This window comes from Hydra vulgaris, chromosome 09, assembly GCF_038396675.1.
Source record: "Hydra vulgaris chromosome 09, alternate assembly HydraT2T_AEP".
In the NCBI taxonomy this organism is placed as follows: domain Eukaryota; kingdom Metazoa; phylum Cnidaria; class Hydrozoa; order Anthoathecata; family Hydridae; genus Hydra; species Hydra vulgaris.
In genome coordinates, this window is record NC_088928.1 from 39,523,648 (window position 1) to 39,549,745 (window position 26,098).

At 28.4% G+C, this 26,098-nt stretch overlaps 1 protein-coding gene across 3 annotated transcripts; it reads left to right on the forward strand.

Moving 5' to 3' along the window:
- Nucleotides 1-1,189: 1,189 nt before the first annotated feature.
- Nucleotides 1,190-24,451, forward strand: LOC136084778 (uncharacterized). Of its 3 annotated transcripts, none has more exons than XM_065805672.1 (5): nucleotides 1,190-4,109; nucleotides 6,184-6,249; nucleotides 8,527-8,629; nucleotides 15,635-15,698; nucleotides 24,268-24,451. In XM_065805672.1, the coding sequence occupies exons 2-5, from the start codon at nucleotides 6,193-6,195 to the stop codon at nucleotides 24,377-24,379; spliced, it is 336 nt and encodes a 111-aa protein (XP_065661744.1). In that variant the 5' UTR covers nucleotides 1,190-4,109; nucleotides 6,184-6,192; the 3' UTR covers nucleotides 24,380-24,451. The 3 variants fall into 3 exon arrangements, with proteins under 3 accessions (XP_065661744.1, XP_065661742.1, XP_065661743.1); XM_065805670.1 differs by having other exon boundaries at nucleotides 1,355-1,475; XM_065805671.1 differs by lacking the exon at nucleotides 1,190-4,109 and adding an exon at nucleotides 4,118-4,163.
- The last annotated feature ends 1,647 nt before the right edge of the window (nucleotides 24,452-26,098 follow it).

A 26,098-nucleotide genomic window follows, 5' to 3' on the forward strand; every position in this document is an offset into this window, starting at 1 on the left:
TATCTGTAGCTGATCTTTCAAAGATTTAAAAAAATGCCTGATTAATTCTGTTTCCATTGCATATTATAGCTTTAACTTGACCCGAAGACTCCTTTATTGATTGGATAGTAATATTACTTTGTTCGAAAAGAAATTGAGAGCTTAATTTACTTATAGGTATCATTTTGGAAATGAATGATGGTCCACCAAATAAGCAATTTACCATTAAACCCAATACAGTTTTTGCAAGAGAAGTTGAATCGTCGATTGCTTTTCCGAATAATGTACCACCATGGTATAACAACATTTTTTTAACACAAACCTCATTATGCAATAAATAACAAAGATTCTGTTTTTCTTCAACAGATTGAAAAATATTAGTCATAAAATGTTTCTCATTTAATTTAAAAACTTTTGAAGTTATTCTTGTCAAAGCTCTTGCAGAAGGCAATTGGTAATCTGTTCGCAATTGATTATACAAAGTTCTGGATGTAGCAAAATACTGAAAAGATCTAATAATAACCTCCTTAGAATGCATCTTACTACCAACACTCTGTGTACCCATAGAAGCTGAATATTCCTGAATTACAATTTCTTTTCAGTCTGGAATTAAATTTTTCAAATAACGCAAAATTTCTTCTAATATAGACCATGTGTTGATTTTTGAAATTTTGTTTTTAGAAATTGCAGGAACTTCATTTTCTTAAGTTTAAAAATGCAAATCCTCACTAATCTTGATTAAAAAATATGGAACTCCATTTTAATAAACTTATGATTGTAAATGAATAGAGTTATTAATCATAAAGCATTCTAATGGAACGCCTAAATCTCTTTAATCATTTAAAAGAATTTTTTTCATTTCACCAAAAATTTATATATATAATAATTATACTCTATCTTTTTCTAAAAAAGTGGATAGTTTATCTTTAGCGAAATTTCAAAAACACGAAGAAGCACGAGTTGTTGCACGTAATGGAGGAAGATGGGTAAAAGTTTGACAAAACGGTATGCCAGGCAAAATAGATGGTGCAAATTTAGGACGATATTTTCCTCTAACTATAACTAACTTTAATCCACATTTGTTTTTCTTCTTCATTTTTAGGAAATCGATATACGGAAAGCTTTAAATTATCAGATTTCTTTTTTTGCAGATAAATAATTTGTAGTGCAGCCATAAATGCAACATTTTTTGCCCATATTTTAGTATCACTAAAATGGCGACTAAAGTTAAGCGAAATTTAAAATAGGCCCCCAGTCAGATACGGGGTTTGCACGTTGGCAAGGCCTGCAGGTATAGATCGCAGGTATAGATCGCCATCTGATTACTCAAATGACTTTTTTAAAACAAAAACAAAAAAAGAAAGCTCTAACTAACGCCCTGAAGGATTATTCCAGTTTCCGCCAAACCGCAAATGCCATTCTCATCACTTTTATATTTTATTGATAATATATTACTGTTTATTGAAAACCAATAAAATAAATAAACCGACAAGAAAGTAAGTTAATAAAAATGTTGTAATATAAAAGGGTTGCAAACTGTAATCAGTAGTGACCTTAAATATGAGTTAAAAACTTACACGGAGAATTTATGTTTTCAGAAACGAAAATAAAGTTTTACACTGTTTGTTTGAATTAGAATTTTTTTTTTTATTAAAGATGTATTAATGATGCACATTGAAGCATCCTATGAAGCTGTTTTCAGTAAAGTGCCAAAGCAAACACATTTATTTCTTTCCTTAAAAAACTCCTTAAAAACATCTAGTGAGACCTCCACTCAGTCTCAATCTAACCAAGAGGAACATAATGCGAGTATGCCTCTGTTATGTAGTTCTACTTCTTCAGCTAGTTTTGCCACATGTTTATCAAATTTATCCTTAGATATCTGTAGCCAAAAATCTCAGGAAGCATCAAAAAACAACAGAGCCTGAATATAATTTAAAGCCTATAATAGTTAAAACTGATGCTAGTATCACAATTACAACAGATGTTTCGCATAGAAGTGGCACTTACAGATACTTATCTAACGACTTGTTCACTCGGCTGAAACGGCTGGCTGTAAGAGAGAGAGATTGTATTATCAAAATGAATCCAATACCTTTTTCTGAAGAGCAATAAAGAATATCCTGAAACCAAAAAATACCATTTCTCATATGAATTTTGAAACAGGGTACCAAGAAATAATGAATAAGTGAAGAGGAGATGGCCTATTTACTTTCCAGAAACTGATTTAGTTTATTGTCTACCTTATCATCTGTTTGATTCAACTCCAAAATCATATTTGGGAGAAAAGAACGTTTCAATAATTTAAAAGGAAATAGAAGGAAATAGTTCACAGAGCAAGCTCAAATGCATGAGACATCTCGATCTCATTTTAGTTGTTCTGAGAAATGGATCGAGGTAACAAACAGCATAAAAAATGAACAAGCTGTCGATTAGGGTTTATTCCAACAAACTAACAATTAAGAAGAAAGATGAAGCATTCTCAAGAGAATAGTGTCAATAATTATGTATGTGGCAAATGTAATATTACATTCCATGTAAGCTCAACAAAGCTGTACACCAAAAATAATGGGAACTTCCTTGATTTTATCCAAATACTTGGTTAATTTTAATCCAATTTGGAGAGAGCATTTATTGAAGTTAGAGAATATTCAAAAAGGCTTCATCAAAAAAGCCAAACTTCTCTAATAATCTGCTATGTTCATGAAGAAAATTAAGCAATAGCTATTGTTTAGAAACCTTTATTGGATATGCAGTGTGTAAAGAGTTGACTGGTGAAGCTCATTCTAAACACCTAATTGAATAAATATAGTCTAGTTGGCTAGACTTAAACATTTGTAGAAGTCAAGGCTATGACAACGGGTCTAATATGATTGCAATTCGAAAAGGTGTTCAAGCTTGAATTTCAGCAGAATACCTACAAGTTTCATTTACACCTTGGGGTTGCTACAGCTTGAACATAGTTATGTTAGATGGAGCAAAATCATTGGTGAAGTCTATATTGCTGTTTGGAGTTATTCAAAGAGTCTATATAATACTTTCAAAAATGATGTTTTCTTGTCCCTAAATGACAATTGAATCATCTTTAAAATTAGATTAAACAAGTTCTAAAAATGCAAATCAAAGTGGGGATTCCTATTTGACCTAAAAATTACCACCAAAGGACAAATTTAAAGAGGATTATAAAATGTTACAAGAACACTTAGCTGTGAACAACAATTCAGATATAAATGGGGAAGAACTGTACATTGTACAGTGTACAATGAACTTCTTAACGTGCTACAGTAATAAAAATGATGTTTAGAAGTTCATTGTCAAAAACACTGTGAATAGAAGCAGAAGGTGGTCAACAAAACACTATTACCATTAGTAGCACTCAATATAATCAAAAACACCGACAGAAGAGACTTTTTTACTAATCTGTGGATAGCACTACGCATATTTTAGACAATTCTAGTGACAGTGGCCAGTAGTAAACATAGTTTCAGCAAGTTGTAGTTAATTAAAACCTACCTACGTACATTAACGGCGCAAAAAAAGATTGACGTTGCTTACGATACTCTCCTTTGAAAACGAAGGCGAAAAAACTCAACCTTGAAAAAATTATTGAACAATTTTCCTTAGAAAAATCTTCGAGTATACCGTTATAAATTTATCCATTTGTCAGAAATTTAAGTTTTCATTTAGAATTACATTGTTCGAACTATTTGATTTCCTTAGCCTACTTGATTTACTTTAACTATTACTATTCCTGAATCAAATGTACATATATTTATCTTTATGGTAGATTGGTAGATGGTGTATGTAATAAAGTATTAGTAACAGCACAAAAAAATTATATACGTAACTATTACTGAAGGGAAGGGGTACCAATGGTGGTGCCCCTTCCCTAGGAACTGCCCTATTAACCCATATAGCCACCTTGGTCAAGTTAGGAACCAACCTTTAATTACAATGTAAATGGCAACAAAATTAAAAATACAAAGAACTTTGCTCTGAGAACCTATAAAATAAACCTTTCTTACGTTTCTTAATTACAATTTACTTCTTGAAAAGGCATAGATAACCACTAAGAAAAATTTGTTGATCTGATCCATGGAATCCGATTAAAGAAATTGGTTTCGTTAAATGTATGCACATACCTATTTGATGTAATTTTAATTTATGGTTTGCATTTATTTCAGGTAAACAAAAGATAGTATCGTTCAAATTACAATTTTGAGTTCTTAAAAAAACGCAGATCTCACAAAAACAATATGATATCTCATGTATCTCATGAGAAATGTAGGAGTGCTGGTCCATTGATCGATTTATACATGCCCCAACCCAAATCCTTAGTCGATGTAGCAGTTTCCCCTTGCGTGTTCTACCTAAATCAGTCAATATAGCAGCACTCCCTTGAATGTTTTCATAAAATCAATATAATGTTTGCAAGTTAAAAAACTTCATTTTGATTCATACTATTTTCTGCATACCTGTATTTCAAAAGAAGAACCTAAAAAGTATAAAAGGACTTAGGAAAAAGAACAATAAAAAAAAACCATTTGAAAAAAGAGCAATAATCAGTATTAAGCTACATATTTGCTAAAATAATTTGAAATTCGCAATCATAAATATCATAAATAGTATATCATAAATATCATAAATAAGTATATCCTAAATTCAACTGAAGAAACTGATTCACTTTATCATTTAGACCCTGTTTCTGTCAAACTCATTTTTCATATGAATAAATTTCAAATTATATGTTTTTTTACACATTCTTATTTGTATTTTCGATAACACTTTTCTCATCATCATCTTCATTTTTTTTTTAATTTTTAGCTCCAATTTATAGCTGCAATACAATGACTAAGAACTTTCATGTGGAAATTTGCTAATCATCATTTAGATTGAATGACACAAACCACAAAGTTTTATATTTACTTAATAATTTTTTTTAATTAAATTTTTCATTAATAAATCTTATCAAAAAATTTGCCTGTTTAGAGAAATCTTTACCACGAGAAAGAAGTTTCCAATCCTGAAGTATACTTCTTCGTGCTTTTTTTAATTCTGCAAAGAAGACAATATCAAGAAACAAATGTGTTGAATTAGGCAAAAAGGAATTATAAAATCCAATACTTTGTTTTTCACAAGCTTGAAACTTAACACAATTTTATGATTTTAAGTAACCACTAACTAATATTTGAACGTTTGAATAAATAATTTATCTAAATCTATTCAGTTAAACATCTTGATTCTATTTTAGAATAAATACTTCAATCAAAAGTGATTATGGTTGGTGCAAAATACATTTTTTATGCTTTGAGTTCATTGAGGAAAGTTCTTTCTATCATATTTAATCTTTTCAAGGCTTGATAAGTCATTAGCTTGATGGCTTATCAAGCCAATGACTTATCACGCCTTGAAAAGGCTTGATAAAATACTGTTGTGAAAAAATACTTCTGTAGGTTGCCTAATTGCACCTTAAGATTATTTCTAGATTTTTTGTGTGATATACATCTTAATTAAATTGGTCTACTATTTGCTCCCTCGTTTTAAACTCCTTTCCTGTGTAATAGTGTTGCATTTTCTATTTTCCATTTGAGTGACATTTTTAAAATATTTATCAAATTATACAATCTACACCAAATGCTTTATCATTGGCATTTTTTTCAATTAGTTTACTACTAATAATATCTCAAATTATTGCTGAGTCCATATTTGATTCTGAAATCTTTTTTTTTTTTTTGCTGTAATATAGATAAGTCTAATAAAGAAATGTAATAGAAAAATTAGCTTTCTAGATTAAATTATTTTGGGTTTTAAAAAGGTTAAATATACTAAAAAAGATTACACTTCAAACAATATTTGATAATGCTTTATGCCATACCTTGAGTTTATCTCTAATTGTGTTTTTTGTTTCTCTATCAATGATTCAGTTTTATTTTATTTTATTAGTAGTTTAATAATAATTAAAATTAAGATGACCATAAATATCCAAATTTTAACCATATTTCACATTTTTTTATTTTTTTTTATAATAAATATATAAAAAATTGTTACCACTTCATGCTTCTTATTTAATTATTATATTATTATCTATTATTGCTGGTTTAATTATTATTTATTACATTTATTGCTGGTTATTATTGCTATAGTTATTATTTATTACAACTTTGTATGTAAAAATAAGGTGTTAAAATGTTTATTGGAATTTAGTTTAAATAAATGGAATGTTCAAAATGTGAAACAGGCAAAGATGCAGAACCAGTGATTAAAAATAAGGTAGCTGGGTTTTTTTACTTTTATTACTGTTTATATTACCAATATAGTAATCTATTTAATATATATGTGTGCAGAGGCATTTTAAGGGTGCGGTGTGGTGTGGGTGTCTCACTCTTTTTTAGATTTAATTTTAGATTTAAGGATATTTTTATTTTTTTATGGAACCAGGTAGTACTTTTTAAGGAATTACCCCCCCCCCCCATCCTATTTTCTTTGTAGAATCGTCTCACTGAGTGTTTGTATGTGAGTGTTTAAATAGTGCTCAATGTTCTTAAAGCACAGAGCGGATTTAGTTTATGACTATTGGCATTACTTTAAAAGTACTATTTACTTATTTATTTCTGATCTGCATCTATATCTTAACCAATCAACAGGAAGTTATAAGATAAGGTACTTAATAAAATTCATATATATATTTAATAATCAATTTGAAAATTTTATTTTCATTATTACCTTCCTTTAACTCCCCATTTAAGTGATTCCCATCAACTTTCTCATCTAGTTGTTCTTTGAGATATCTTAGATTTTGTAATATATTTTCTTCCTCAGAATCTCTTCCATTCAGTCTAGTTCTGATCGCATAAAAATATTTTTTTATTTCCTTTGTCATAAAGTTCAAGTGATACTTGCAGTTCCATGACTAAGAATGCAAGGACTACTTTCATTACACTCGAAATTGAGAGTTTTAACTCTAAAAGGTATTTCTTGTATTTTTAATTTAAAAATGTCTTCTACTTTTATATGTTTTTTTTTCATCTCTTTTTTAATTAGTCCACTGGGTATTTTTACTGAATATTCTCTTAACTGTAATAGTGACCAATTAAGTTAGCATTAAGTTAGTCTGCATCAGCTTAATCAGCCAATTTTTGCGCATATAGTATAGGACTTTTTATATTGGTTTGCTGATTTTTTTGTTTTTTGTTTGAGTAATTTTTTTGAAACAGTTATAGTAATTATAAATTTGTATTTAAATTATAACAAGTATAGTTATATTAGTTATAAATCTTTATGAAAAATAGTTTTAATTTATTTTTTTTCACAGTTTATATGGTTTTTAATAGATTGAACTTTGTCAGCAGAAACAAAGTAGCAATTAAATACAGCGATTGTGTTGACTTAGTTAAACAAAGTGCAATAATGATCACGTTACATGAGATATACATAAGTAGAACCTTAGGTAGAGTCAATAAAAGGTGAAAGGCTACATTTATTGCTCTATATATGAGTCACACTAGACAATAGCTAGATTAGTTCTTTTTCACAAAAATGTATGCTAAGAAAAAAGTTTCTGCTTTTATGGCACCTTTTTTTTTCTACAGTGACAAATGGCATATTTATATAAAGTTCTTGCATTTTTAAAAAGAACAAAATGTATATTTAGCAGTCTTATGAATATCACTCGTATATTTTGTCCAAACTGGTGTAGGTTGCTTTTTCTTACAACTTCATTTAGAATAATTAAAACAGTTAAATGAGGCTTGATTTGGACAGTCATTGAGTGTTTTTTACAGGCAATTAAAATGCCTAATTTGCTTATGTGAATTACAATAAATATTCCTAGAGTTAACTACTTCAAACTCATCTGTGTTGATTGAAGACTGCGTTAAACACAGTAGAAGTGTTCTCTTTTATCAAATTGGTTGATAAGTCATTAGAATTTATTTTGATAACTCTTGAGAAGTTAGATGAGCAGTGGAGAAGGAAGAGACATCAACTTTAAATGCTTTGGAACTCTTTCCCATTTTTATGTAAGATATTTAGAAAAAACAAAAGTGTACTTGTTATTGCTGTATGTATTTTTTGCTTTTTCTAGTAACCTAAAAGGAAGAAAAGAATACCATAATTGTTCACCATTCTTTTTTTAAGTCTTAACTATTGTCTCAAAGCTTAGTGTCAGAATAAGCTACTGAAATATCTATAATTGTGAAATAGCAATGTATTCTGTAATTGCTCTAAACCTGAAAAAAAATTGTATTGCGCAGTTGCAATGTTTTTCTTTAGCAAATGTAGTTTACCGCATACTGTATTATATATAATTACTTAGCGGCATGTGCAGAGGCATATGCATGCAGTTGTATGCATTTGCCTCTGCACATGCCATTATGTCATTTACATTTTAATTCAACTCAGCTTTAATATTTACATTGTGAACCACTCTCAAAAAGCCTACTTTAAAAAATTAATGTTATTTACTGATTCTTTAAGTGATAGTACTAATGCTATTGTTATACAGTGTAGTTATGTCTTATGTTTATTTCAGCTTTTTTTATTGTTCAGGGCAGTTTTCAACAGTTCTTAAAGACTCCCAGTACAGCTCAATCATTAATCATTGGTATTCAAGGTGGTTTTGGACTTGGTTTAATATGGTTTTTTTATTCAAGTAAATTATTAACACCATATTCTTTTGAATATTTTTTAAAATCATAATGTTTTATGATTTTAAAACAATGATTTGTGTTTTTATGACTAATATTTATTTAATAACTTTAATAAAAATAAACAAATTAGTGAAAAAATAGTATGCATGTGTTATTATATTATTAACCATACTTATGGCTTGCTACAAGATTTTGTTGCATAGCAAAAACACTTAACACAATAAATATAATTTAACTAGTAAGCGACTGGGGCCTAGGCCGGGGCTAGGTTTGATAACACATATCCCCGACTGGGACTGGGTTTATGACCAGGCCTGCATTAATATTGATAGATCCTATAAAAATGTTATTTTTAATTAAAATTTATGACACAAGTTTTATTGAAAAACAATAGTTTATAGGATCTATCAATTTTAATGGAGCCCAGGCCAGGTTTATGACTGGAGCTGCATTAATATCGATAGATCCTATAAAAGTATTGTTTTTAATTATAACTCATGTCATAAATTTTAATTAAAAATAAAATTTTTATAGGATCTATCAATATTAATGCAGCCCTGGTCATAAACCCAGCCCCGGTCTGGGCTATGTGTTATCAAACCTGGCCTCGGCTATAGCCCCGGTCGCTTACTAAATTTAACTCGGCTTTGATATTTACATTATTAAAAGTTAAATTCATCTGGGTATTTTAAAAATACTGCATTTTAATTAAATTTAATTTTAAACCACATTAAAAATCATTAGACAATATAACTATAACAGAAATTACTAATGAAATTTAAATTCAGCATTTGAAAAATATTATATTTCCTTATAATTTATTTCTAAATACAAACTTATACATGAAATCATATTCTTTTGTTTGCTTTATTACTATTTATTTGTGTGTGTGTTTTTTTAAGTATTTAATGAACTATTTTAAGATAATAAACAATTTATAGATAGATTTTTATCAGTTACTAGTAAGATATTTTAATTATGAGCATAAACATAGTTTATGTTCATAAATTAAACTTTAAATTTAAATAAATTAAATCCATTTATGAAAAGAATTTTCTTAAACAAAAACTCTTCTCCCTACTTAAAAAAAAATAAAAAGTTATTTAGTTGCATTCACACATTATAATCTATGATGGAGAGGTTTATAATTTAATATTTTTAGGTAACAAGTTCTACATTTTACTATTTATAATTCCTACAAAACTAAATTTAAATTTTTAATTTTTGTTCATATTTGATTTAATTAAAATTTTTTAATTTATATATATATATATTGTTAAACAATCTGTTTCTTTAACAAATCAATTACTTCACAGTTGCACTTAAATGCTTTTTTTAAAAATCTAATATTTTATTAACAATAATTATATTTCTTCATACTTCTGCATAACTACTAACTTCTGGACGCATAATGGTTTGGGGTTGTTTTATTGGTGCAAAAGGAAGAGTAACTTTATATCCCACTAAGAACCAAATAATAAATTCTAAACACTATATCAATGTTTTAGAGACAAAAGGCTTCGACACCTGCGCCATCCATGAGTCAAAAAATTTTATGCAAGATGCCATACATTATTATCAGATTGGTGATTTTCATTGGTTTCCAAGTGTTTTCGAAACCTTATTGAAAACACTTGGAAACAAATGAAACGCAAGGTTCTGTGAGCCTGTGCAAAATCCTTTCTAAAATTAAAAAAAGAAATCATTCAAGTATGGCTTAATGATTTAAAATTTATTATGAAGTACTTGTATTTATCAATTTAAATAAATTTAGGCAATGTTGTATATGCCTGATTTTGATTCTCGAAAAATGCATGTGGCCTTGATGATATCCAAAAAAAAAATTTGTGCATTATTCTATATTTATTGAACTTTCAGGAAGCATAAGGATTTTGATCTGCAAGTGTGAGGATTTTCATAAATGGAGATGTATTGTGACATGACTTGGGTTAATTGACATAGAATTACCCCATTGTTATTTTTTATTTCAAGTAGAAAAAAAATTATTTATTTTAAAACAAATAGAAACTGTAATCAAAAAAAATTTTGTACTATAGCAATAAAAGAAATAAGTAGTTTTTATTGACATTGACAAGTAAGTAAGGGTTTGTGTTTTTTTATGGAATTTCTTCATCGAATATATATATATATACAATATATATATATATATATATATATATATATATATATATATATATATATATATATATATATATATATATATATATATATTGTATATATATATATATATATATATATATATATATATATATATATATATATATATATATATATATATATATATATATTGTATATATATATATATATATATTGTATATATATATATTGTATATATATATATTGTATATATATATTGTATATATATATATATATATATATTGTATATATATATATATATATATATATATATATATATATATATATATATATATATATATATATATATATATATATATATATATATATATCTTCTATAGCTGATTTATATAAGCATTTGCTCACTAGTTTTGCTTATCTTTATAATATACTGCGTTTTTAGAAAAAGATGAAAAATGTAGCAGCACTCCGCTCCAAGTCAGGCTATTTGTCAGTCAATGTATGTACTGAAGCCCCAGTAGCAGGCTATTTCAGTGTGACGTCAGAGTGTTCATCTAAGCAATTTTAGTTTTATATATATATATATTTATATATATATATATATGCGAAGGGCAGTATAGAGAAATGATCAGAGTCCACTTTTTTGCAGAATGGCAAAATCGAGTATGCAGTGGCAAAATACTTTATGCCTTGTTACACATTGTGTAACAAGGCATAAAGTATTTTGCTTCTATTGTCGATTTATAAATAGTATTAACAAACATGACTTAAACAAAAAAAATGAACTTGCCTTTGTGACAACAACATTTGACAATTGAAAAAAGACAGTTACTAAATTTAATGAGCACAAACCAAGTGATGCACACAGTGAGGCCTTAGAAAAGTACCATCTTATGAATCTAAAGGCAAAATCTGTAACAAGTCAGCTTTTAATTGATGTTACTGAGATCACAAGATGTACCAGGACTACAAAATTGGATCCAGAGTGAAAACTACTTGCCCCCAGTCATAGTAAATGATTGTATAGAACTTTTTGGTTGAGTGGTGATTTTAAGGTTGCTATCATATATCCAGAATTTGAAATACTTTGCCATTATAGGGGATGACTTTTCAAGTCAGAGTAGAACATCCAAGTTTCAAAAACTAATTACAAGTCTTTTATAAATGTAATGGCAGAAATCGGCGAATTTGTATCAAATGAATCTGGGTCAAAAGCCAGGGGAGTATTGCAACAGCTTTTTTTTTAATATTCTGATTCACTCTCAACAATATTGCAAGCAACCACTAAGTTGGGAGTTAGAGAAGAAAAAGTAGTATAGTTAAAGAGCCGTTCCGCAGAAAACTTAAAAAAGTTTTAGATTGAATGAGTCAGGAAACTGAAGATGGGAGAGAGTTTTAAAGGGTTGAAGTACATGGAAAAAAACTAGATGAATAAAAGTTTTTAGAGCATGCAGTGACAGGTACAGTAAAAGAATAAGACTTTAGTAAATAACAAGTCAAGCAAGAATGAGTTTTAGTTGATGGATTTAGTTGACGCTATTTTGGGAAACAATAGAATTTGCTTCACATATTATGTACTTATTAAATTACGTTATATTAAATGTATTACTTTATAATTATATTATTGTAATATTGAATTATGTAGTGTGGTAGTGGTGTAGTGGTAGAGCGCTTGCTTCATAAGCGAGAGGTTCCGAGTTCGATCCCCACCACGTCCCTGGTAGTACCGCGCTCAACTTGTTTCTCCGCGCAGCGGTCTTGTTGGTCAAGGTTCGTGTTTCGGAGTTATAGAGTTGAGAGAGGGTTATAACCACAATTAAGTTGCCTCCTCATCTGTAGTGGCCTTCTGGGCCTTGGGGAGGTGAAATAAAAAAAAAAAAAAAAAATGTTGTGTTTAGTTTCTTTTATGAATATTGTAAAACTGTCTGAACAATTATCAAAATTATGTCTATTAAAATTTTGTTGCAGGTAAACATATAAACCACAAGAGGAGCCAAGAGAGTAATCATGTGATTGATTGATATCATTGTAATTATTATCTATTTCGCTGTATCATGTAATTGAGGACCTTTTCAGCCCCTCCCTCTAACTTTCTCAACTTTCCTACACTACTGTGTATATACATATATATATATATATATATATATATATATATATATATACATATATATATATATATATATATATATATATATATACATCTATAGTTTCACTTACAGGGACAAATTTTACAAAAAAACGAACACTTACAAGGACATTAGCATCATTTTTTGTAAATAAAATGTTCCTATAAGCAACTTTTATAGAGAACGAAAAAGTACATACATTGACTATCAAATAGCCTGACTTGCAGAGAAGTGCTGCTACATCAACTGAGGGTTTGGTTTGGGTCAATATCAAGGTGAGGGTTAGGGTTAAAGCAAGGTTTAAATATGGTTATATTACTGTAGTTAATCATTTTTGTAAATAGATGAAAATAAAAATGAAATATAGTATATAATAAATAAATATAACGAAAATAAGTATAAAAAACATATTTTAATAATAAAAAAATAAATTTAAATGTGTATAAATAAAAATAAAAATAAGATAAAAATAGTATAGAAAAAGGAAAAAAAAACAAACATTGGGAACAAAAAAAACATGTGTGTATATATATATATATATATATATATATATATATATATATATATATATATATATATATATATATATATTAGGGTGGTGCTAAAAACAACTTTTTTTGAAACTGTCTGTTGACACTAAATGTGTTCTATATAATAAAATAATACTGGATTTAAAAATTTTTTAAATAAAAAATATTTTTAGGGGGGCCACAAGACCGTTAAACATCAAACAGGTCTCTAGTATTATCAAGAAAAAAAAGGCTTCATATGTTTTAGTTTATGATTATATTATATCTGTAATAGATTGGACAGCTTCAGCATATCTCAATAAACAATAGGCATTCACTTGACTATATTTGTTTATTTATAAAAAATTTTTTTTTTTTTTCTTTAAAAAAGTTATTTAACTTGTTTATTTAATAACAATGTTCCAGTTAAAATCTTTATTTCTTTGATAAAATTGTATTATTTGATATTTTTTGTTTGCTTACAGTTAGTAATATCTTTAATAGTTAATGTAGTAAAAATTTCAAGATGCTGTGTGCAAAGAAAATTACTATGACACAAAAAAGTAGTGCACATGCAAGTATGCAAACGAATAAATTACTATATAGAGAAATAAAAAAGATTTTCTAATCAAATAGAAGATACCCACGGAAAAAAATCAGATCTGTGCACAATCATTTCAATATTGTTAAAATTAGCACTTCCACTGTCAAAGATTGACTAAAGAAGTTTGGCTTGGATAGACGTGTAGCTCCTCGTAAACCATTATCGAGGCCAATTAATAAGACAAAAAACGTTATATTGGAAGTTTCAAATTTGAAGTTTTTGGTGCAAAAAGTTGTTTTTGTGAGTAGATATGCAAGAAAAAGAAAATGTCTTCAAATGACATTTTCTTTACAGTAAACCTTCCAGGAATTTATGAGGAACTGTTCATCAGATCAAATACTTCATCAGTTTCATAGCTCTCTACTTTTTTCTAGTAATTTTGGAATTATAAGGAGAAATCCATATAATTCTAAAAATATGTTCATTACGCAAATTATGTTAAATTATGCATAAACAAATGTCCCCTAGCAGAAACGCCAAATTTATTTTGTTGAATAAGATGTGGTTCTTGTTTTAACCGGGAACCGGCATAGTTGTCACCAATAAAGTGCAAAGTTTTAACTTAATCTGATTTTTTGTTTTTATGTGCCACTTAAAAATATGCATAAAACATACTTCTTTAGAACCTTTTTCACCTTTCTCTTCATGATATATAAAAACAGTCAATTTTTTTCGAACTAATATTGTGAATATTCGAGACATTCACTGTGAGTTTACTGAAAAAATAAGTATCTTGCATTGGTATGCACAGTAATGTCACATTAGCCATGTTATCCAACTTGTTTAGGGTCTTTTTTGAATTCTTCTGTGATATTTTTTATTTTGTTATAAAGTTTTTTAGCCCTCTCTTTGTGGACTATAGGCTCTGCTAATGTGGCTCTTTTTGCATTGTCATTTAGACTTTTTAATTACATTCTGTTTATAACTGTCCATTAATAACTCCTTTCTTTCATCTCTTAAGAAGACTTTTATTTTCACCTGAATAACTTTATAAATTGTAAAGAAATTAATCACAAGCATAGTGTTGTTGTTTTAGGTTATTTTATTAAAGAAAATATTTAATTAAATAAACATCATATTTAATTAAATAAACATCACATTTAATTAAATAAACATCAACATAAACAAGAAAATATTTAATTAAATAAACAAATTATTAAAGTGTTATATTAACACATAAATTTGATAAGTGTTTCAAAACATTTTAAAGAATTTCATATTATTGCTTTATTTATGCATTTTATATCTTAAATATCTATTATATTATATATGTAAATCTACAAAAAAAAAAAAAAAAAAAATATTCAGTGAAAAAAACACAATTTTGTCTCTCTGTGCACTGGTGTTTCAAAAGTAAACTGTTGCCATGCCTATAAAAATGATGGCAGATATTCGCTTTTAGCGTTATATGTTGTCTATCCATTTTGAACAGATTTGTGCTAAAAAGTGCACACAAGATTTTGAGGACTAGTTGTCTTTCTGCAGTTAGCAGTTTACTTGTTTCTAAATAAGAGGAGGAAGGCATATGATAAGTTCTCCCAATGTTTGTTATTTTCTAATATGAAGATTACCAAATAAAGTATTAGTGTTATAATTGTTCACGTTAAATATTTCTGAAAGAAACTTATTCAGCAATATTATTAATTTTAGAAAACGTTAAACGCTCGTGTGATTTAGCCATTGGTTCTTGGGCAGTTATTTCCACACTATCGTGGTAAAAATATTTTCTTTAATTTTATAAAAAATTTTGTCCTAACATTTTTTATTTAACATTTTTTAATGCTTTTATATAATATTGTATTATTAAAAGATATTATTTATACATATTAATCAAAAACTAATTGTTTGATTGTTTATTTTTTTTTTATTATTAAATCTGTAACCTATTAAGTTTTACACATTAAAAAATTCATTATATAAAAAAAAGTTTGGCATTTGCATTTTTACATTCTATGATGGTCTCATCTTGATTATCTCGTCTTGATTGTCTTATCTTGATTGTCCCGTCTTATAGTGTTGAATACTAAGAATATCTAAATGAATTAGTTCTGTTAAATATTTTGAAAATATTTAAATACTGAATTATAAAGTTCTACTGTTGAATATTCTGAAATTATTAAAATACTGATATATTAAGTAGAACTCTACTTAATATATCTGTTAAATATTTTGAAAATATTTAAATGCTGAATTATTAAATTCTACTGTTAAATATTTAAAAAATATTTAAACACTGAGTTCTTGACTTTTACTATTAAATATATTTGTGAGAATTATTATATACTAAATTGCCTTTTGTTGTTTGATATTTTTGTTGCCTAAATTTTTTTTTTTTAGAACAAATCAATTCTGAATTCTAATTTTTTTACTATTTAATTGTGAAATAAATATCATTGCATTTGCTATGTACTAAATATTGAATTCAATTAATAAATAATTATATATATGTATTTTAAATAAAATATAATATATGCTGTTATTTAAGTACAAAGCAAAAGCAACCATTGCGTACTATATTTTTCTCTGAATCAAAAAATTAGCTAAACCAGTTTCCAAAAGACATTAGTTTGCACAGTTTAAATATGGCAGTTCCTTCAATGATTTAGTAAACATATATCTAACCATATTTATAAACTAAGAGAAAATATATTATAGTTATTAACAATTACATAACAATTTAAAATAAAAATTAACGATGAATATTGTTACTTTTTTAATAATTTTTTTAAACCTCCATTAAAATTATGGAAATTTTATGTTTTTGTTACAGTTGAGAAGTATTGAAGCTTGTTTTATATTCAATATTTAATTAGGTTATGAACAATTTATATAATAAATTTTGGTTACAATTGATTTAGTGTGAGTTATCATTATTACAGGTAATTTTTTATATTTATTATTTTTTATTTTTTCACCATCTTCATTTCCATCAAGGCTGCAAGTAACCACTAATAGAGTTGAAAGTTACTAGAAGAGAAAAGATGAAATTTATAGAGCAAGATAACGATTAACAGGCGGCTTAAAAGATTGCAAATTATATGAATCATATGAATAATTATATGAATCAGGAAAACAAGATGAAGGGAGAGAATTCCAAAGCACTGATGTTCAAGGAAAAAAACTAGATGAATAAGAATTTTTAGAGCACTTAAGAACAGTCACAGTAAAAGGATGAGACTTAATTGAATGACAAGTAACATGAGAACGAATTTTAGTAGTTAGCACAAGAGATGCAAACTCTTTAAAGCTGTGCCCATTATAGTATTTATAGAAAAGAGATAAAGAAGCAACATTGCGACGATGTGATTATGGTTGAAGGTTGACTGCAAGAGCAGGTTCAATTATGTTTACTATACATTTTTGCACCTTGTCTAAAAGAGAAAAGGCATCATATGGAGATCTGCTTTAGGTAGGGCAACAGTATTCCATATAAGGATGAATTTGATATTTGTAGAACTAAAGGATAGAATCTTGAGTAAGAAAGTGGCAAGCTCAATAAAGAGACACAACTTTTGCAGATGCTGATTTTGCAATCGATTTGATATATGGTTTACAAGAAAGATCGGAAGCAAAAGTTCATTCTAGAAGACGAAGGGTGATGACTCATTAAATACATTACTGTTCATAAATAAAGGAAAGTCTAGTTTATTGCAATAACGATTAGCTAAAAAAATTTGAGTTTTATCTGAGTTAAAATTCACCAACCACTGAGAGCCCCATGCTGTAGCAGAAGTGAGATCCTTTTCAAGCTCAAATGCCCCCTCCGAGCTATTAGATAGTTTCTGCTTCTTATCAAGACAAAAATAAATGGTAGTATCATCAGCAAACAATGCCACCTTAGATGTGAGAATTTCTGGGAGATGGTTGATGTAAATTAAAAAAAACATAGGGCCAAAAATAGAACCTTGAGGAACTCCTGAAGTTACAGGATATGAAGTAGAGTGCTGTCCATTGTGGACAACTTTTATACTATGATTGGTATAGAAGGATTCGATAATCTTAAAGGTGTTACCTGCACGCTGTAAGAAGAAAGTTTATGAAGAAGACCAGCATGCTAAACTTTATCAAAAACTTTATAAACGTCAAGAGCAATAACCTTAACCTCTCCACATCTATCAAATGCACAATAAAACCTATCAGTTATTACCATTAATAAATCAGCAGAAGAAAAGAAGACCAAAATCCATATTGATGATCAGAAAGTAAGTTCTTAGATTCAAGATACAAGATTAAGTGTTTGTTAATTAAAGATTCAAAAACCTTGCTTATGAAGAAACCTTGCTTAGAAAACCTTGATAAGAAAACTAATGGGAGGTTAGTTAAATAATTCAGATTGCTCTCCAAATTTTTGAAAATAGGGATAACAGATGCTGATTTCAGGCTGGAAAACAAGATAAGCACTTGTTAAATAGTTTTGAAAGTACACTTCTGCAAGCCTATATTATTATTTTGATATTCTGTAAGACTATAACAGGTATGTTGTCTGCACCACAAGCTGTAGAAGAGTCTAAACAGGAAATCACATTAGATACAGAAGCTGGAATGGTATGAATGTTAAGCAATCAATCAACCTGTTTTTCGGCTATATCTGGTAGGACCTGATTAGTGGCTCAAAGAGATAAGATTGATGAAAAATTCTTGGAATGGAATCAAGAGATGAGATTAAAGCAAACAATTCAGGTTTGACTTTAGGTGAGAGGACAAAATCTGAATAAAAACCATCCAAGAGGGGTGGAACAAAAGATTTACCCTTATTACTGATACTGTTAAAGATTCTCCGAAAGTCACAAGAGCCTAGTTTTTGAGATGAAATACGAGATTTTGTGACCTGAAAATAGCAGGCTGTTGTAACCTTTTTACAATGGTTTCTAGCTATAGCAAATAGACAAAAAAAAATTCTGGTGAATTTTTTTCTGATAGATATGAAATTAATGGTTAGGATTTGAAGTTGCAGCAGCACAATGAGAGGAAAACCATGGAGAAGAATGAGGCTTGACTTAGAATCATCAAGAGGGAATAAAAGGTTTCATGCCAGCTAAATCTAAGAAGTTATGTAAGAAGCACATTTGTCAGCAGGAAAGAGTTATACTCAAGGGCCATCACAAAGAAAATCACACAAAGAGTCCCAGTCAGCTTCAAGGTGTTTGTAAGAGATATGATGATAGGGGGATTTTGATGATGAAGAATAAGATAACAGTTTTAGAGAGATCAAATTGTGATCAGAAGCACCTAAGGGTGAATGTGGAGAAACTGAGCACTGACAAGGATCAGAAACAAGACATAAGGCAAGTAGAGAAGGTAAATGATTCAAATTGTCTAGAAAGTGAGTTGGAAAGTTGACTATTTGTGTTAGATTGGAAAAGGCAAAAGTTGTGGGCCTTAACACTTGCAAAGTCACTGACACTAAAGCCAAGCCATTCAGTGTTATGAGCATTAAAGTCACCAACAAAAATGACATTGGCTGAAGGATAAAGAGAAAGGGCTTAGTCAATTTGATCAGAAATAATATTGAAAAGAGTGCAGTCTTAAGTTGTAGGAGAGCTATATAAAACAAAGGGAAAGGTGATAGAGTGAAGTGGTGCTAAACGAAAACACATAAAAGAATAGTCTGTTGATTCGAACCTAGTTTCCTGACAAATTGGTGAATTCTTACAAATGTAAATGCCCAGATCAAGCATTTGACTATTGGAGTTATTAATGGAAGATAACAGTCAACACTAAGATAACAAGATGAGACAACTGAACTCAAATTTATCAAAAGAAAATCACAAAGAGAAAGTAGGTCTGGTGAACTTTGCAAGAGATAAAACTTAACAGAAGAAAAATTTCTTTGAAGACCATGAATATTAGTGAATGATAGATAAAAAACCATCACCATGACCAAGTTATCTAAACTTGGTCATGGCAATAGTTTTTTCTGTTTTATTGTTTTTGGTATTTTTATCATTTTTAAATTTGTTAAAGAACTTGACTCAAAGCACAGATAGTACTCAGTACACTTTTTAATAGTCCAATCAGTTACCTCGTTACTTTTAAAAAACCCCAGGCCGTTACAAAGGGCTCTAAATGCCACCTCTACAATGCACACCAAAAGTACAAACAGGGACACTAAACATGCGCGACATGGCACTGTTAGTACTCTGATACTTTACAGCTGTTGATGGAATCAGCCTTTCTGAGAGCTACCATAGAGTTCAGGAAACCTGATTACCAGCCGGCCTCAGAACTATAAAACTGAATAATAGAGTTGCACCCTCATTAGGAGATAATATAATGAGTTGGCTTGTCATAAAAACACAAGCAAAACCCATGCATTGAGTCAAGAAGATCCAGCGTTTAACATCCTAAACTTGAAACAATGTAATATAAATACATCTACGTCAGCCTAGTAGATGAAGAAGAGGTGCAAGGCTGGTCAACATATAGAATCTGTTTACCCCTTAAGTCTTTGCCTAGGAGGCCTTCTACAAGACAATAGCCAGATGCATTAAATGTCTGCCTTAGATAAGTATTTTTATCGAGGGGGTGTTTTAAGTCAGAGTTACCTTCACTTAGCCTTTGCCTAAAAAAGAGCATCCTACAAGGCAGCAGGACATGAAGCAGGTTGTACTGGGTTATGTTACCAGTAGCAGGATAACCTGACCTGACTTTAACTTTAGTGAGATTATTACAGATGGTTTGGTGAGATTTTCCATTATATTTCATGTTGTAAAGTTTTTTTTTCAGATCAATTATTAATTTTAAAAAAAAAAGTAAAAATTAAGTTTACACTGACTATCATATCAATATAATTGTTAAACGCTGTGTAATGCTATTGATATTTTGATAATTTTAATATTTGAATTGGTGAATGTTAAAAGGGCGGAAGTCCAACTACAAAAACTATCGGGAAACTAAAAAAACTGCATTTTCCCCCATAGTAAATTTTTGGTAATGATTTAATAAATTTTTGTATATAAGAATTTTTAGTATTAAGCAAATTTTAATGGCACTACTTTTAAAAACTCCTATAATTATTTTTGATTGATATTTGATTTGGTTTTTATTTACATATTGTTGGTAGCAGACTTTTGGTGGGTTCTGAATTCATTGTACAAGTTATGTTTTTTTTTAGTTTTTTTTATCTGTTCTTTTGCTGTAGATTTTTGTTTACCTAATCATTTTATATTAATTCAAATCTTGCATCTACATATTTTATATTAATTCAAATCTTGCATATACATATCTTCTGTAAGCTTTTGATAAGAATCTTTTTGGCAATTAGTAGACCTTTTGTTTCTAAGCGTTGTAAATATGCTTTGGCTACAAGGACTGTTTAGGCCCAAGTTTGGTATCGAGGAAGAGTTTAATAATCTTGTTTTGTTTTTGTTCTTGGTTGACTGTATAGATTTAAAAACAACTGATTGCAACAACAAAGCCAAATGTATCCACATTTTTACCATATTATTTTATTGAAATGAACAAGCTTTGTTTCTGAAAAATCTTGTCACTGGTGATATATCATGGCTACACCAAAAAAACGTGAAAAGGAAGAAGGTTTACATGTTGCTGCATGTTTTTTTCAAAAAGTATACCAAATAATGTCAACTGTAAAAAACAATCATTAGGGTTTGAGTAGGGTTGTGATTGATAGTTGCTGAGTGTTTTATTTCTTTTTATTTATTAAATGTTATTATTTTAGATTACTAGATTAGACTGCTACTAATTCTTAAGACAATTTAAAATCTGTTTTATGTGTACACACATAACGAGTTGCTAATATTTATTATTGCTATAAATTCTTGGTCTTATTTAACTTTTTGTAAAACTACACTTTAAAAAAATAAAGGTCGAAATTTTTACTTTAGGGTTCGATATGTGATATACCCTTAGTAAGGTATAGTTTTCTACCTTCTAAGGTAGACAATTATATTAAAAATAATGATTTGTCATTTTTTTTTAGATTTTTTTAGGTAAGACTTTGAACATATAGAAAATTATCATTTGTCAGTTTTCTACCTTAAAAGTATAATTTTCTACTTTAATGGTATATTTTTCTACCTTAGAAGGTAGAAAATTATACCTTACTTAGCGTATATCACATATCCTGCCTTAAGGTAGAAATTTCTACCTTTTTTTCAGAGTGTACTGCATAGTTCAGATTAACAAAAAAAAAACTGGTAACTAACTTCAAAAAGTAGTTGCTTAAGTTTCATAGTTCATTTAGTTAAGTTTTAATTCGTTGTAGATAAATAGCTCACGTGTCCTTAGCTACGCAGCTAGCACACTACGTTGAACTAACGCTTTCGCCGTTCTTTCAGAGTTGGTTCAACGTAGTATTCAAGCTGGGTACCAAGTAGTTAGTTCTTGATTTTTTGCTGAGCGTATCAATAGGTAATGATACTCTTTCAATAACCTACTAATTATATAATTTGACTTTTTGATATTAAAGATATAGTTTTACATACCAGATGCTTCACAGCAGCATTTTCTAAAAAGTAAAGAGTTAGTTATAAAGTGAGATTTACACTTGATAATTTATTAAAGCAGCAGATTATAATCTTATTTAAAAAATTATTTTTTGAGTGTTGGTACTCAGGTTTTTAATATAATCTAATATAAGTGACAAGGTTTTATTAGGAATTATTTTGAGTAAATCTTGAAGGTATTTTTAAAGATTAATCTATAACTAATTTAGCTATCTAATTTTCTGCAATATTTAAAAAATGTTAACTTAAAACAGTTCATATCGTCACGATCATTTCACCATCGCCTGAGTCATTTTTTCATGTTATGAAAAATAAATAAAAAACTTAAAAAAAATCGCTATTTTTTCTCTGGCATCACAATAAAAAATATAAAAAAACTGTTTACTAATTTTAGTTTATCAAAAATAGTTTTGATAAAAAAAACAAAAAAACTATTTGCTATGTTTAAGATATTATCTTAAACCAAGTTATTTTAGTTTTATTGTGATGTAAAATGACGATATGAATAACTGGTTGATAACTGTTACTTTGATAACCGATTCTTTAACTTATTTGATAAAAAGTTTACTTTTTTATTATTTTTTTTTTCTCTTAAATTGTATCAATAAATATATGTTTGGTATCTTAAATTAAGTTTTTTATCACAAAGTTCAACTTTTTTTGCTATGTGAAAATTTGTATCACTTTTTTACAAGCTTTCATTTTAAATTTTTTCAAACGATATTTTAATGAAAAAAAGATGCTTTTTTTTTTTTTTTTGAGGTCTTCAATGCATTTACATTGTAAACAAAAACTCAGTTTTTATGAGTTGGTTTTTTTAGTTTTATCTACCTATTTATGACCACTTTATGATGGTGAGAATTGCTATTAACTCAAGTGATGTATCACGAAAATAATATTGCGAAACCTTAGTTTTCATTAACTAATATAATATAACGCGGCAGTTATGTTGAGTTCGTATTTCGGATTCAAATGGTTGAGGGGCTTAACAATAATAAATAAAGAATGATACTAATTAAATATATTTAAAAGAGAAAAAAAAAATTATCAAAGCAAATGAAGGAAGCAGTGACGGATCCAGAAACTTTTGGTGGGGGGATGTTAATTTTTAAAATATTTTTGTATTTTGTTTCACATGTGCGTCTCCTAAATATTAATCAATCAAAAAATTTCTCCATTTCTAAGATGTTTTAGCACTTTTAGATTCTCTTGGGGCGGAATGCATATCGCCATTCCCTTCCCCCTTCCTGCATCCGTCACTGGAAGGAATTAATGACAAAACGTGTAATAAAAGATATACTTACGTGCATATATACATAAATACATACATACATACATAATATACAGATCCGTTGTAACAAAAGTTATATTGGGGGGGCAATGCTGGATTAAGGGGCCCCAAATTAGTTTTAAGGACCTTTTCTTTTTTTTCTTAGTCAATTTTTTCAAAGTTATCTATTTGAAAAAATATGGGGGGGGGGGATGCCCTGCTGCCCCCTCCCCCCTGGTTGCTACGGGCCTGTACATACATACGTACGTACACACATGCATAAATGCATGCATACAGAAATACATACATACATACACACATAAATACATACATACATGAGAGCGCAGATAAATTATAGAGTATAAAATGCATGTTGATTGACAATTGATGACGATAAAAATTGTTCTTTACTGTTTGTAAGCCTAACCAAGCTTAACAAAGAGATCTTGTTTTTGGTGAGGGTTATTTTTTAAATTAATATCTTGATAAATAAACAATAAATAAATTTAAAATTATATATATAATTTTCTGTTGTATTTTTGTAGGTTTTATTATACCGAAAGACGCGTGAGCTATACTAATACAATGCAAATTGTTGCTGCGCTGGAGCAGAAAAAACGAAACGCTAATAAAAATAAGGCGATTGAAGAAAGCTAACGGAATAGTCACACATGATAAAGTTAACCGACTTTTTGATACCGAGGAAAAATCATAAACCCAGGGTTTAAATTTAGTATTTCTTACGGTTGAGCTTAAGTTTGAGTACTAAATTAAAATTTGGAGATTTGAGTAAAGAACAAAAGGAATTATACTTATATTATCTTTCAAAAGTCGTGGCGGCGAAAATAAATATATGTCATTACGATGGCCTCAAATTAATAAACTATTGTTTTGCTTTATTTCGAACATATTCAGGTGCAGACTTTCAAACCTTTTGCGATTTTTAAAGATTCAAACTTGTTGTCTCTCACTGTTTGAATAATAGACATATGTGAAAACTGATAAACATTTTCAAAAAAATGTTAATAACAATAGAAAAAAAAATTTTATTGATGAAATTTTAATCTTTGTGGGTTTTAAGACCTCTTCTAATTTTCTTATGTAAACACAAGAAAATGTAAACAACTGTTTTTCGTTTGATACTTTTAAGTTTTTTTCTTTTATTTTGGGTTTTTCGAAAATTATTAAGTTCTAAAATCAAGCGTTTTATAATTTGTCTTAAAATTCTTAGCCACATCAACATCGTCATTAATAGCATCGCCATTAACTTTAAAAACGATTTTAACCGAAAAAGTCAAAATTAAAACCTAATCTTACTAAGTAAAAAAAATACGCTACTAAACATGATGAATTAAAACGCTCAATATATTATTTGAAATCGCTTGTTGGCAAACAAGACCATTGGCCTGTTACTCATTGGTGATTTTAATGACCCCAATATTGAGTGGTACAGCGATATAGAGCTATAGGGAACAACAACAATATCGAAAGTTAAAGTTTGTAAAAAACAGTTATTAAATGCTATTTATACCAACATATTAAAAAGCCCACATTTCAATTGTCACGTAAAAATGCGAAAAATTTTTTTGGGTGAAGCGATCAATCGTCGTTGTTGTACCAAACTATTTTCCGTTAAATTAATGGATAAAAATTTTAACGGATTAAAGTCTGTTGATATATCAAATTAAGGATTTACTATGTTATAACGTAATAAATCCTTAATTTGATATATCAACAGATTTCAATCCGTTAAAATTATTTATTGAAATTTTTTAAGCGCATTAACTCTTTAATTTAAACGAATTGTTTGCTGTACTAACGCTTTAGTGAAACGATCTCATTAGTTCAACAATCCGTTAAACTCAGTCAACATTCATTGTTAAACTCGGTCAACAATCCAACGAACTCATACTTCAACAATCCGTTAAAATAAGGGAGTTAATGCGCTTGCGCATCAAATCATTAGATGTTGCAACTCTTTTTTAAAAATAGAGTTAAAAAAAGCATTCCAAAATGCTGCAATTAAATAAAAAGGAGAAATTAATGCGGTAGTCTGAACTGCGACTCCTCTAAATGTTACCTAAAAAAATATAGATTTTTGACCAAAATTTGAAAGAATAAACTTTCCATAAACAAAAACTGTTAAAAATAACATTTTATACAAGCTAGTTTACTCGTCTATATATATATATATATATATATATATATATATATATATATATATATATATATATATATATATATATATATATATATATATATATATATATATATATATATATATATATATATATATATATATATATATATATATATAATAAGTCATAACTGTTTTGCTGATGGATTGTTATTAAAACGACCTTGACTTGTAACAGC